This window comes from Equus caballus, chromosome 15 (genome assembly GCF_041296265.1).
Source record: "Equus caballus isolate H_3958 breed thoroughbred chromosome 15, TB-T2T, whole genome shotgun sequence".
Lineage (NCBI taxonomy): Eukaryota > Metazoa > Chordata > Mammalia > Perissodactyla > Equidae > Equus > Equus caballus.
In genome coordinates, this window is record NC_091698.1 from 52,411,639 (window position 1) to 52,424,937 (window position 13,299).

A 13,299-nucleotide genomic window follows, 5' to 3' on the forward strand; every position below is an offset into this window, starting at 1 on the left:
GAATTTGCTGATTCCCTTGGAATTCCATTTTTGGAAACCAGTGCTAAGAACGCAACGAATGTAGAACAGTCTTTCATGACCATGGCAGCTGAGATTAAAAAGCGAATGGGTCCTGGAGCAACAGCTGGCGGTGCAGAGAAGTCCAACGTTAAAATTCAGAGCACTCCGGTCAAGCAGTCAGGTGGAGGTTGCTGCTAAGATTTGCCTCCGTCCTTTTCTCACAGCAATGAATTTGCAATCTGAACCCAAGTGAAAACAAAATTGCCTGAATTGTACTGTATGTAGCTGCACTACAACAGATTCTTACCGTCTCCACAAAGGTCAGAGATTGTAAATGGTCAATACTGACTTTTTTTTTATTCCCTTGACTCAAGACAGCTAACTTCATTTTCAGAACTGTTTTAAACCTTTGTGTGCTGGTTTATAAAATAATGTGTGTAATCTTTGTTGCTTTCCTGATACCAGACTGTTTCCCGTGGTTGGTTAGAATATATTTTGTTTTGATGTTTATATTGGCATGTTTAGACGTCAGGTTTAGTCTTCTGAAGATGAAGTTCAGCCATTTTGTATCAAACAGCACAACCAGTGTCTGTCACTTTCCATGCATAAAGTTTAGTGAGATGTTATATGTAAGATCTGATTTGCTAGTTCTTCCTTGTAGAGTTATAAACGGAAAGATTACACTATCTGATTAATAGTTTCTTCATACTCTGCATATAATTTGTGGCTGCAGAATATTGTAATTTGTTGCACACTATGTAACAAAACAACTGAAGATATGTTTAATAAATATTGTACTTATTGGAAGTAATATCAAACTGTATGGTGATAAGTTTTAATTCTTATGGTTAAAGGGAAATAGAACCTTGCATTATACTCAAAATGGCCATTTGTGTGTGCAAGCAGGGCATTGCAGACCTAGCTTAGAGCAGCATCCAATATGCTTTCCAGATAATATACCCAATCAATGACCTAGAGAGCCTTCTGTGCTGTGTAGGGATTTAACCAGGCTTAACGGTTCAGGGAGATTTAACTGTATGGAAAACAAGTTTAGAATGTTACCCTATCTAGCCTGTTATCTCTGATCCTTCCCTGAAAACCATTTGAAATGGCTTCATTGATCAACATTTTGTTAATTCATCTGTGGTAGAGGTGGGAAAGCAGCACACCTTTCCTAATTGGCAACGATCAGACTAATGCGTGTGCTGTATAATACTGTTTCCTCCGTGCTCGAGTCAGATGCCAACTGTTTTATCCTCCACAACTGTATAACTTAGAGTGGAGGAGAGTTAAAGCATTCAAGTAGAAAGCAGGAAATTTATTACTTGATTGCCCTAATTTTAGAAATTATATCCCTAAAAATTAACTGAAAACACAAAGGCTGGGTGGGAATGATAAATGAGAGAAATATATTTATTTCAGTGGAATTTTGCACATGGGAAAAATTTTGTTAAATAGGACCTTAACGATCCTAAGGTTTGTTTTATTGTGGGAAACAAAAATCTTCTGCTAACACTGGCATTTTAAGGTGATAGAAATCAAAGATTGTTTCCTTGGGGTTGAAGTAGCAGCCAAAACATTCTTTACTTAGAGGCTTGGGATGTGGTTCTTGGCAACACATTTTATGGTGGGGTCTTTAATTCAATGATAAAATCTAAACTAAAAACAAGCCAAAAATTACAGGTTTTTTTATTTTCACTAAACAGGCAATTGAAATACATGGTACAAAAATAAGTGGTAAGATTATTGTAAAATGAAATGGACAGAATAAATATTCAATTTAATTTTCCATCTATGAGAATTTCACAATAAAATCATAGTTTACTTTGTATTATAGATGTGCTTGTTGGATCTATTCATCCTCACATAAGGCAACTGAAAAATTCCTCAAGTTACCAATAGTTATTTGGGTGAAGATCTTTTTTTTAATGCTTCAAAAGGCTTGCATTCTGCCTTACCAATACAGTATAAAGGGGGAAGGAATTCAGAAACTGTTTTTTGAATTAGATAAGTGACACAAATGTTAGACAGTGTGATGCTGTGCACTTCAGTTCTATACAGCAAGCTCAAACCATCAGCTCATTATTCTTGGTGAGTTAGAAAAAACCATTACATAAATTTAAGATGTAAGCATATTTACACACTTATTTAGTTTTGAAAATTCTAGTGTTCTTTCCCCCATGGCAGTCAAGACTGGGGCTTACCACAGGCTGTTGCAGCGTGCTTCGTTATTTGCTTTTATGAATATGCCAATAAATGCAGTTTTGTAAATAACATTCCCACTTCTACTCCCATTTTCAAAAACAAACATTTCCAGCTACTATGGCCTTTAATAATTTGACCACTTAAAGGGAATTACTGCTTATTGGCATTTTGAATGTAAGTGGCTGCCATGAATTAGCTTACATAAGTGAAGAGTGTTCTGAACCCGGAGCAGTCACAGTCTCTGGGAAATCCTTGCAGAATGATAGCTGTTCTGGTCTGAGCAGTAACTTCCTGTTTTTGACTGAAATATCCCTTAGCACACATGTTGCCACTGTAGCGTATTTTACAGCAACCCTTCTTTATGTTCCCATTTAAGCTTCAGAACAGCCCAGTATTGACATTGTCTCCTATTTGCAGATGAGCTTAGCCATGGAGCTGCAACAAGAAGCCAGGTCTCGAAACTGCCTGTCTGGCTCTTAGTACTGTGCCTTCCCTGTGGACTTAAGTTCTAATTTAAAGGAACTACTAGGAAATTTTACTACAGGTACACTTGGTTTGGTATTTCATAACCACTGTCATGTCACTGCAGGCCACTGTTGTCTTTAAGGCTAACGTGTACCACAGCACACTGGCCAGCCAGGCTACTTGAATCTAACCCAGCCATGTTTCCTGATAGAAATGCTGCTGGCAGCGTCTTCCTAGGCCCAAACAGTTTCAGCTTGAGTTCTAAAGGAGGTCTTAGACTTCTTAAAGCACAGCTGAAGATCTAATTAACAGTTGTGTTGATACTCTTCAGTGGCATTCACGGCTAGGTCCAGAGTAAGCACCCTTCAGTCACATCTTATTTCAAAGGAAATGAACAAAAATATCTTAGATCATTTCTGGGTAAAGTAGTACTTTCTTGGGAAACAGGGCACTCTGAAATAAAATATTCTATGAAAATTCCTGTCAGTTGAAGCTGATTATAATTAGGTTGAACGGGAAAACAATGGCATATTCAGCATTCAGTTGCTATAATATTGGCCAGTTTGTTTCTATAGGGTTGTCATCTTCAATCTTTTGGCTAACTAAGAGACCTATCCAATACTAGTAAATAAATGGGTTTAACTCCTGAGGGCTATCCTGTAACATACTCAAGTGGCAAGGCATGTCCCAATTTACGGCCACATTAAAGAGAAAGTGAAATACATCAATTTAAGAATAGGGCCATCAGACATATCTGCCTTTTTAACTAATTCTAGGCTTTTAAGACTGTTTAACAAATATAATTATTTGCTAGGGAGGTGTTTTGTGTTGTCTTTTTAAATCTGTGCATGGAACCAAGATTAATATGGAGATGGCAGAATCATAATACAGTTTAATTCTGATCCTGCCCTTGAGCAGTATGGTAAATCGTGCCATAGTAGCAGCAGGTGCTTGAAATTCTGCATTTTATTTAGCTACAACTGAACTTTATATAGTTTTCCTTCATAGTTAATCTTTAAACATTAGAATTTAACAGCTTATTTTCCAATCACTGTCAAGTCTGAAGAAATTTTAAAGCAGAAAAGTCATGTTTGATACTTAATTTAATATGGAGGTGGATGAGACAGTGTTAAGATTATGTGGCTCAGCCCCCAAAACCAAAGTCCTAAACGTCTTTTAAAGGAGGTAATTTAGTATTAAAAGTTTTTGTTCTGAAGGGATATCAGAAGTCTGCTTATGAGAATAATTGTTCCAAAGTCACCCTCTTTGGCTTAAGATGACTTATTAATTTCTTTATAAGCCTAAAAAAAATCTTCCTTTCTTAAGCAGCCTCCTCAAATGAGAATTTGGAAGGAGTGTGAAAAAAGATCTGTCAGGGCGTATCTCACACATATTTAAGTGTGAAGAACTCTTCCCTTACGTCTTAGCCTATTGTAATACTAAAAATAGATGGGAAAAAAATGTGCTTTCCTCCTTCCATAAACATGGCCCAGTAGAACTTTTTTTAAGTGCTTTTTTGTTTTTGCAGAATCTGTGGTTACTAGCAAGAGCTGAGCATTTTGCTTTGAAAAGATATAAAATCAGTGCTTCAAGTGGTTGATCCATAGATTCTTTTTTTCCATCAAGGTACTTAGATGTCAACTCCTAAGCTACACAGAATTCCCTTTTTTCCTTTATTATTGACAGCCTTAGTTTCTTTAGGTAATCAGGCTGTGTGCTCCTATCCATGCCCTTCCCTGACCTTGGATACTCTTCCAAGGAAGAAGAGGAACGGAGGGCTGGAGGGCTGCATCCTCCTAGACGTACCCTTAAGGTGGATGATTAGTCTGTAGCCCTGCCGGAGCTCAGGGGCAGTTCCTAAGTCCCTCACACATTTTCCTTTAAGATATTAGTTAGGCAGGCAGATGCAGCCAACCCTGAAGATGACAAAAGGTGTCCTAACAGCCCAAAATAATTTGTAGAGGTTCACTTTGTTTAGAACCTTCTTCGGAGAGTTAAAGTCTCTTCTAAAACCTTCAAAGAGGGATTTATAAACATAAGCTTCATTTTCTGAAAAGACCCAAGTTCCCAGCCAAGCATTCACTTTTTTCAGTCTCTTGGGTCATCTTGTATGCCTGAGAATACCAAGTATCTGGTACCACCTTTCTCATACCAGCCTTCTTTAAATGATCTCAGCAGATGGACTAGTTTAGGAGCTCTGTCTGCCCTTTTTAACTAGAATGGGGTGGGGGGAGGAAAGACCTTTAAGTCCTGTTAGCATTATTTTATCAAAAACTGCAAAGCCACATGCTCTTTGTAGAGAAGCACCAAAGGAAAATGGTAGTTTGGAAGGATTCATTTTAAATAAAAATAATAACGCAGTGGCCCTTACTTCAGGGAAGAGAAAGGCATTTTAAAGCTAGTACATTCGTGAAGTTTCCCCCTTGATTTCAGTGTTAAATGGCTCTTACAAGGACTTCCTGAAAGTTTCCCACCAGCCAGATTCGGGCTGACAGATTACATCTCTGCCTGAGAAGATGCCTGAAAGAGAAAGAGAAGCATCTGTTATAGGCAGAATGCCGCAGAGGAAGAAATGACAACCTCCGTTCGTTTTAGAACTAAAATTTTACTTTCTAATATTGCTCAAATTCCTTCCATGAAAACACAGGGACTCCCTGCTCTTGACATCCTTGGATTTTATCCTTTACTTTCTTTTATCTACAGTGAATTCTTGCCTAGAAAATCTGTGTCAAGCACCATATTTTGGTTATAGGAGAGGAATTTCAGAGAAGTATGGTCCAGCTGTGGAATCATAAAGAACATTGGGCAGTGGCAACCCCACAGTGGGCACGAACCCTCTCTGCTCTCTTAGCCCAGCTCGCTCTCATTCCCTGGTTGGCCTTCCCAGAGATCAAAAGAGAGTTGTACTATTAAGTCTCTAAGGCCTGTTACCCCAATCTATCCCCCAGCCCTTTTGGGAAGGGAGTGGGATGAGAAATTGCAGAGGCCCTCTGTGGGAAAGGGAGGCGCAGGGAGTTATCTGTAACTCTGGGTCTCTGCAGGCACTTGGTGCTGTCAGGAGTTGCTTGCAGTTGGAGTACCAAATTAGTTGGGTGAGAAGAGCCAGCAGAACAGGGGGCAACATGACAGCACTATACAGGAGAACCGTACACATGCAAAAATAAAAAGGTAGGTTTTGCCACTCTTTTCCTTGAGTGGCTGGAGTGGTGGTAAAGGGACTGTCATAAATGGGAGCCTGGGGCACCCTAGTCTAGAGCAGGGGTGAAACTGAGTAATGGAAAGTACCCAGGTGAGCCTTCATCATCATAGAAAGACCCCCAGCCTTCTTCCTGGCAATGGTAGCAACTCCCTTTTCAGTATCAGGGGCTTCTCCCAGCATCTCATTTCTTTAGCTCAACAAGCTTCTAAGAAACAGCCAACTGTTAGAGCAGGAGCTCAATACCCTAATCCAGCACTGGGGTCTACAGACAGATTTTCTTCTCTTGGGTTCCTCTCCTTACCAGGCTAATCCCCTTCACGTCGGCGCTCCTGTGTGTCACTGGCATGTTGTCAGGGATGAGGTTGCAGCCAGCCAACATGTCCAGAGAGGCTAAGATAGTGTCATACAGGTGATCTGCGTGGCTCTCTAGCTCACTGGGCTGCTTCGAGATCCTCCTGAGGACATCCTTTAACACTGACAAATGAGGTTCAAAGCAATTAGGCCAAAAAAATCATCCAAGTTTATTTTCAAAAGAACATACAAGGGTGTAGCATTTTACATAAAATAGGACCATGGTAATAGTCTAAGAATGTCCACTCTTTTTAAACAGTCACTCTCCAGGGGACTGCTGTTGTACTGGAGGGATCTATGTTGTTAACTTCTGATTAAAGCTGAGAGAAGAATTTCAGTGGCTCCACTTTGAAATTGCAGTCATGTACTGCTTAATGACAAGAATAGCATCGTTAGGTGATTTCATCATTATGCGAACATCAGAGAGCGTACTCACAAACCTAGAAGGTGTAGCCTACTACAAACCTAGAAGATGTAGCCTACTACACACCTAGGCTATATGGTACTAATCTTATAGGATCACTGTCGTATATGCAGTTTGTCATTGACCCAAACATCATTATGTGGCGCATGACTGTACATAATTTACAAAAGGAGACACAAACATGGTTCTCTGGGGACTGGTAGGTATTATCTGACTTTTAGAGAGAAGGCACAGGGCACATGGAGATCCTGTGGGGCAGAAGGCTTAAATGAAACAAAACAACATGCCAAGATTCGGACGCTGGGTCCTGCTACCAGGTCCTATCAGCTGCTTTTGGCTGGGGGAGTGTCAGCATGTAAATGGGTGTCTGGTATTGTATTTGGGAATGCTTGTGAACCCTTTTTTGTGGGTCCTAAATGAACAAACTCAAAAGCAAGTTATCTGAAAGCAGGCTAAGACAAGATGGTTAGTGAGGCCAAGGGTTCATTTGAGGAAGGGATGGGCTAGGTTCAGAATGCACAGTTGTGTTTTTCTCTTAAAAACGATTTCCTTTGTTGAACTCAAAGGCTGCTTTAGCTTCCTGTGCCTTTATCAGCTGTGCTAACACTCTCCCTAGTTTCCTGCCACAGCTGCAATGTCTGCCAGCAGCGGAAAGGAAAGGGGAAGCTGCCTATCTGCAGAGGATGCTGACGGATGGGCAGAAGGAGAAGGAACACAGGCTGCCTGTGTTGAGATCAGCCCCTGGGGAAGCCGCATCACTGCAGCAGCATCAGGGCAAAGTGCCATCCTGACCACTCACGAGAGCTGGCCAGGCTGGCAGAGGAATGCAGCAAGGGTGTGTGGTACAGCTCGCCTGTAAGGGTGACCGGGCTGGGTTCTCCCCTCCACCATCACCAGACCTTTGCTCATCCTCCTGTGTGTGGTCAGTGGAATTCAGGGAACCTTTATTTCACTGAACTTTTATTTTACAATGTTAGACTATTTGGTTGGGGCCATGTGAGAGGAAAGCTGGGAAGGGGAATGAAATAGCCTTTCCCAGTGAGACTCATCTTTTACTTGAACACATGCATACAGGGGCCTGGTTCAGCTTAATGTCAATAGGTTCCAGTCATTTGATCAGTATAAGGAGTCTGGGTGTGAGACAGGATCGTCAACTTGTAACTGGGTCAAAATGTAGTGAAAATCTGCCAGATTTCTGTGGGGAGGCCTTTGGCAGGAGGCTGACATAGAGACATTTTAGAGGGGGAATTAATTTGGCTTCCCATCCCTAAGGTGATATTCGTGGCTGAGGAAGAAAGCAGGCTCTGAGGAAGCTGGACAGGAGTGTTTGTGCTTGGGCTCTAGTGAGCCTGGCAGGGTGCTCTGGAGAAAGGAGAACAGCCATGCACCTAACTGGAGAGACCCTGTGAATGTCAAGGAAATGTGATTTTCACAATAGCAATTATTCCAAGCAAGGATGGGGAGCGGCAGAGTGTCAATCTGAAAGAGCCTGGATACATATCTGAAAACCACAGAAAACCCAAAAGCCTCTTCTTTTGGCAGTAAAATACTTTTAGACTCCTTTTAAGAGAAGGGCAAAGTCGGATATTCTTATTACAGATTAAGCACTGAGAAGTATTACTTCATTGATTTTTAAATGACAGTCAAAGAACCTGTAGCTTTTACAAGGCCCACTGTTAATGTGGCCTCCGGAAGAGCTTCCATTATTGAGCTCTTTCCCTTCCTGCTCAGGCCCCTGCACCTCCAGATACTGAGGGCAGCCTGGGAGCCGGCATTGGGGGCCTCAAGCCAGGGCGCCACTCCTTGTGTGGCCCCAGGCAAATTCACAACTCTGTGAGGTGAGAGTAATAATAGTATCCATCTCACAGAGCTGTGATTAAATGGAAAAATAATTGATATGTCAACTGCTTCAGCTCAGCGCCTGGCACACGGTGTTCAGTAAAATGCTGGTGTAATTAAAGAAGCTTGGCATATTGAATTTCTGCCTCAATAAAAACCAAAAAACCCTAGTGCAAGAGAACACCAGAAGAGTCAAAGTCCTCCCCAAGGCAGGGGCTCGGGCGGATGGCTCCCATAACTCACACTGGATAATCACCGCCCTGCTGCAAGCCCTTCAGGGCTCCCTATCCCCGAGGGCAGTTGTCAACCCCGTGATTCTTCTTCCAAGGGGGCATCTGGCAACATCTGGAGCTATTCTGGGTTGTCACAACTGGAGAGGAGGTGCTGCTGGCATCTAATGGGTAGAGGCCAGGGATGCTACTGACCATCAAGCAATGCACAGGACAAGTCCTCACAACAAAGAATCCTGCAGGCCAAAATGTCAGTTGTCCTGAGCTTGAGAAGCTGTTGTATGCCACCTCCATAACAAGTACCCGCCCCCCACTTTTGGTCAGGCAAGTGCAACCTCATTGCCTCTCAAGCCTGTGGGTTCTGCCTAGCTTTGCTTATGCTGTTTGCTTCCAGTGTAAACCCCACTTCACTCCAAAACTGAGGCATAATACGACAGGCTCTTTTAGCACTTGGTTCTTCAGTCTTAAAGGAAAAATGAGGGGCTGATTTGGGGGGCCCATCAGTTTACTGCTTCAACCTAACCTCTAGCTCATCCTCCTCATTATATCCGCCCCCAGCAAGGACAACACCAATTGTAAATCCTTGTACCCTGCGTGCTTAGACATACTCTTGAAGTCTATGATTTTTACATTTTCTAAATTGGGAACCCACCCTGCAAAAGGGGCTTGAGCCCAGTTTGAGCACCACTGTCCACCTGTGCTCGCTCTATCAGTTCATTTCATCCTTCAGGCTATTCCCACAGAACAGACCAACTGCTCTCCCACCCTGAAACAAATCCTTCTCCAAAGCAGAGAACTACAGAGGGGTTCAACCTGTGCTGGGAAAGGGGGGAGTCTCTGAGGGCTCCCCACTGTGAACACCCTAGCGGAAAACCAAAGACGTCTGGATTAAAACCAGCATTCCCACCCAGGAGCCCATCAGGAAAAAATAAAAGCAGAAGCAAAAATGTTGTTCTTGCAGGCTTGACGCCTAACTTCCACTCGGCTTACCTTTAGGACTGCCATGGCCTCACCGTGTGGCTGCCAGGGCAGTGAGGATGTGAGGGGCTGGCAGACAGTCAGGAAATCTAAGACAATGGGTGCATATGGGAGGGGCTCCTGACCAGTGACACGCGGGTCACTGGACCTGCTGCCAAGAGGGATTAAGCGCTGGCTAAATCAAAACCCCAAGCATCTTACCTGGAGTATTATCCAGCAGGCACTGGAGAAGAATCTCTCCTTTCTGTAAGACACTCTCCGTCAGGAACTGGTGTTCATCTATATCTTTCTTAAATTGCTTAAAGCATATCAGGAAAAAAAAAGAAGAAAGCTTTGTTACTATCGTTTTGTAAAAGTTACTCAAAATGATCCCTTGCAGGGAGCCTGATTGCCCTCCAATGTGGAAGATAAACCCACTCAGTCTTCAGAATTCCCCAAGTAAACAGTGCAATAGTTTAACTTCACCTTCTTTGAATCAAAGGTACATACAGAGTCAATCCTTTTTTACAATTTAACAAAAGTTTTCTTTTCCCTGGCAGAGCCTGGCTCATGAACAGCCTAAAGTCAGGGTTTCCTTCCTGTGCCACATCTCACTGGCTTCTCTTAGAACTCACAGGCCTATGGGATTCTCAAAACACAGTCTTCTCTTCTAATGGACGTGTAAGAACCACAAAAGAGATGCTGTGAACTTGATCACAGGGAGCCGCCGCCTCCACCGAGTCCTGCCTCCATGTCCTCCTCTATGTGGACAGGCCTCGAGAAGCCTCTGTGAGTCTCCTAAGCAGCTGATTTGTTTTCCCCTCATCACTACCAAGCTGACTATTTTTGATGTTCCTTTAGCTGCTAAGAAATGTAAAGTCAAATCCATGCCCACCTTCAGTACAGTGTGCAGAACTTGGCCGTTCACATTCTGAAGTTAGGATTTTACTGTTGGATTTACTATGTTCCTGTCTTCACTTTTCCTTTGCCTATTATTTTATTCTTTAGCACTCCGTAGTTTATATGCTGCCACAAACTCACTGTGTTATTAAGACAAACTGTGAGTATATGAGACAGAGTCACGGTTAAAATATGTGAACACACACACTTGCTTATATTAGGTATCTAAGCAGGGGTCAAGGTAGCTCATACATATGCATGAGCCATGCACCATTCTGGGTGGGGAATGGGTTGGCAGTATAGTCCTACTCTGTGACACAGTTGTGTGGGTGACAGCAGAGGGCTAGGCTTCACTGACCCACAGGGGTAACTCCCAGCTTAGATCTCGGCTCTACCCACAAAGCAAGATAGTTGCTTCTGGCTAGCCTGGAAGTTGAGGCAAAGGACAGAATGACAGACAAATGGAGGGAATGGAGTTGTTCTACTTGATACCCGCTCCGATGGCGGCGGGGCTGAGGCACCCTGGAAAGGCCACCCAGGTAAGTCTAAGGATGGCAGTTCCAGCGCCTGCAGTGGTACTGCCCCTGGGCCTCCTGGGGGTGGGCCCTGCACTGCTATGTGCATGCACTCGGGGGCTACACACAAAGACCTCACACTCAGCCTTCCTCTCCTGCCTCAAGTGCACTCCAGGCAAGGAACTCATGGCAATCCTGCTCCACCCAGCAGGAAACAGCATTCCCACTAGGGTATGGCAGCTGGCACACCCCGGCCAGGCCCCTCCCCTAAATTTTAGTTGGCTTCACATTGAAAAACAAAGTCCCTCTGCTGCAGTCAGGCCAGGGTGTTTGGCCCTGGCCCAGGCACGTGTAAATCACCCTCTTCTTCTGAAGGCACATGGTCAGGTTATAGATGGTGGTAGAAATTCAAAGAACTGTCCTAGGAAACCCTTTCTCGAGTAGCACTGGGCTCAGATCACAAATATCACCTCTGCTCCTTCACAAGAGGTTAGAAAGGCTTGGCCAACCAGACATGCTAGAAGTCGGCAGGCAGTTCAGTCAAGTTAATGTTATACTTTGGGCAACTGTACATCATCCAATTCAGAACACTTCGCAGAATGAAGGGGGATCTACTGATAATTATGCCGGAATAGCAGGCACAAACCGTTACCCTAAATACATCTGATCTTAAGTCAAGTTACCCAGAAGCCGAAATTAAAGAGATTTTTAAAATAACAAAACCTGAATGAAAAAGAGGCAAAAAACCCCAAAACCAAAACATACCAAGAAGCTAATCAAGTTGTATTTTTGTTTAAATATCATCACAATGCCCTGTGTATTGTCTGGAGTCAGTATGATTTCCACTCAAATCCTTGAATACCAGTCTGTGCTGTCTGATAGGACCTTCGGTGACAATGGGAATGTTCAGTAGCTGCACTGTTCAGTATGGCGGCCACTAGATAAATGTGATGATCCAACACTTGGAACTTTCAGTCCAGTGTGGCCAGTGCAGCTGAGAAGTCGGAATGGATAACTTTACTTAAACAGCCCTGTGTGATAGTGACTCCGTAACAGTGCAGAGCGATGCTTATCAATCCCTGAGACATTTGGAAAATTACACTGCAAATCACACTTAAGTATTTTTGATTGAGCATAAATATATTTTCTCCAAACTCTATTTGGCCTGGGAAATAACATACATTTTACAGTTTTTCAGCATTAAGAATTTGAAAAGGGAGCTCTGATTAGATTTCAGGTGAAACCGTCAATTGAGCCACAACATACCAAGCATCTGTGATTTAAGAATTTACTTGGTAATCAAGTAATTTAGCCACCACTCTGGTGAGTGGGCAGCCAGAAGCCAGGACCACACATTACCCGGTAAAGCTGCAGAGAAGACCTGAGACCTGTGAGATTGGACTTGGCTGGAGTCAAGTGGTTGGTAACGTCTGCTACGTTATACAGCCAGCGGATCAGCTCTTCTAGCTGACAGCAAAATGTCTGTGTAGACAAGTAGAAGAACACACGGGGTTACTGACCGAACTGCTGTTTACATTTTCAAGACTGCAACTATCCAGGGGGTTCCTGGAAACAGCCTGTGCACCCTTCTAAGCTCCCCTCACTGGAAGCCTTAGTCTCCTCTCTCCTGCCCTGACTGGCCCCACCCTATGACTCCAGACTTCCACCAAGGCAAGAGGAAGAGCCCCACCTTGGCTCTGTATCCCCTCAGCCTGATGGGACACCAAAAACGACAGGCTGAGAAAGGCCAGCCCTGCATGTGGGACTAGAGCAGCTAAGGTAAGGGCAGGGATGGGAACAGCCCAGAAGAGGTACACAGAAACCAGTTCTCACATCAGCACCATTGCTAACTACCGAATTGTCATGGGGAAAATGGGAACAGAAAATCAGTGACTATAATCGTGCCTAACCTGAACCTGCAGCCAAACAACCAAATTCAAACTGCTTGTCCCTCTTCTCTCCCACACTGCCCAGGGAGCCAGGGCCCTAGGCTCCTGCCAGCCGCACACCCAGGGGAGTCTGAGCCAAACACTTTCCCTCATGGTATCTCAATCTTTTATCATAAAAGAGGGCACAGGCTAACATCCATCCTACCCGCTTCACAGGGCAAATAAAATAATCCACGGGGCAGGTGAAAGCCCCCTTCCAGTGCTAGGAAATGTCTGGGGTGTGGGCTCATGGGGCACGGCCCTCTGGCCCACAGCCCTGCCGCGG

General features: G+C 43.7%; 2 protein-coding genes across 34 annotated transcripts in view; one reads left to right on the forward strand and one right to left on the reverse strand.

Annotated features, from left to right (window-relative positions):
* RAB1A (RAB1A, member RAS oncogene family) overlaps positions 1-1,836 on the forward strand; it is a 126,847-nt gene extending 125,011 nt beyond the window's left edge. For all 6 annotated transcript variants that reach the window (XM_070236318.1, XM_070236320.1, XM_070236321.1 and 3 more), the window contains one exon: positions 1-1,836. In XM_070236318.1, the coding sequence (XP_070092419.1) occupies positions 1-198 (198 nt within the window). In that variant the 3' untranslated portion in view covers positions 199-1,836.
* CEP68 (centrosomal protein 68) overlaps positions 1,674-13,299 on the reverse strand; it is a 25,163-nt gene continuing 13,537 nt past the window's right edge. For 23 of the 28 annotated variants that reach the window (XM_023618979.2, XM_070236304.1, XM_070236300.1 and 20 more), the window contains 4 exons: positions 12,445-12,567; positions 9,893-9,989; positions 6,171-6,343; positions 1,674-5,190 (listed from right to left, as the gene is read on the reverse strand). In XM_023618979.2, the coding sequence (XP_023474747.1) occupies positions 5,167-5,190; positions 6,171-6,343; positions 9,893-9,989; positions 12,445-12,567 (417 nt within the window). In that variant the 3' untranslated portion in view covers positions 1,674-5,166. Of the gene's footprint in view, positions 5,191-6,170; positions 6,344-6,366; positions 6,591-9,892; positions 9,990-12,444; positions 12,568-13,299 lie in introns of those variants that run through there. The other 5 variants (XM_023618983.2, XM_070236297.1, XM_070236308.1 and 2 more) reach the window with 2 other exon arrangements.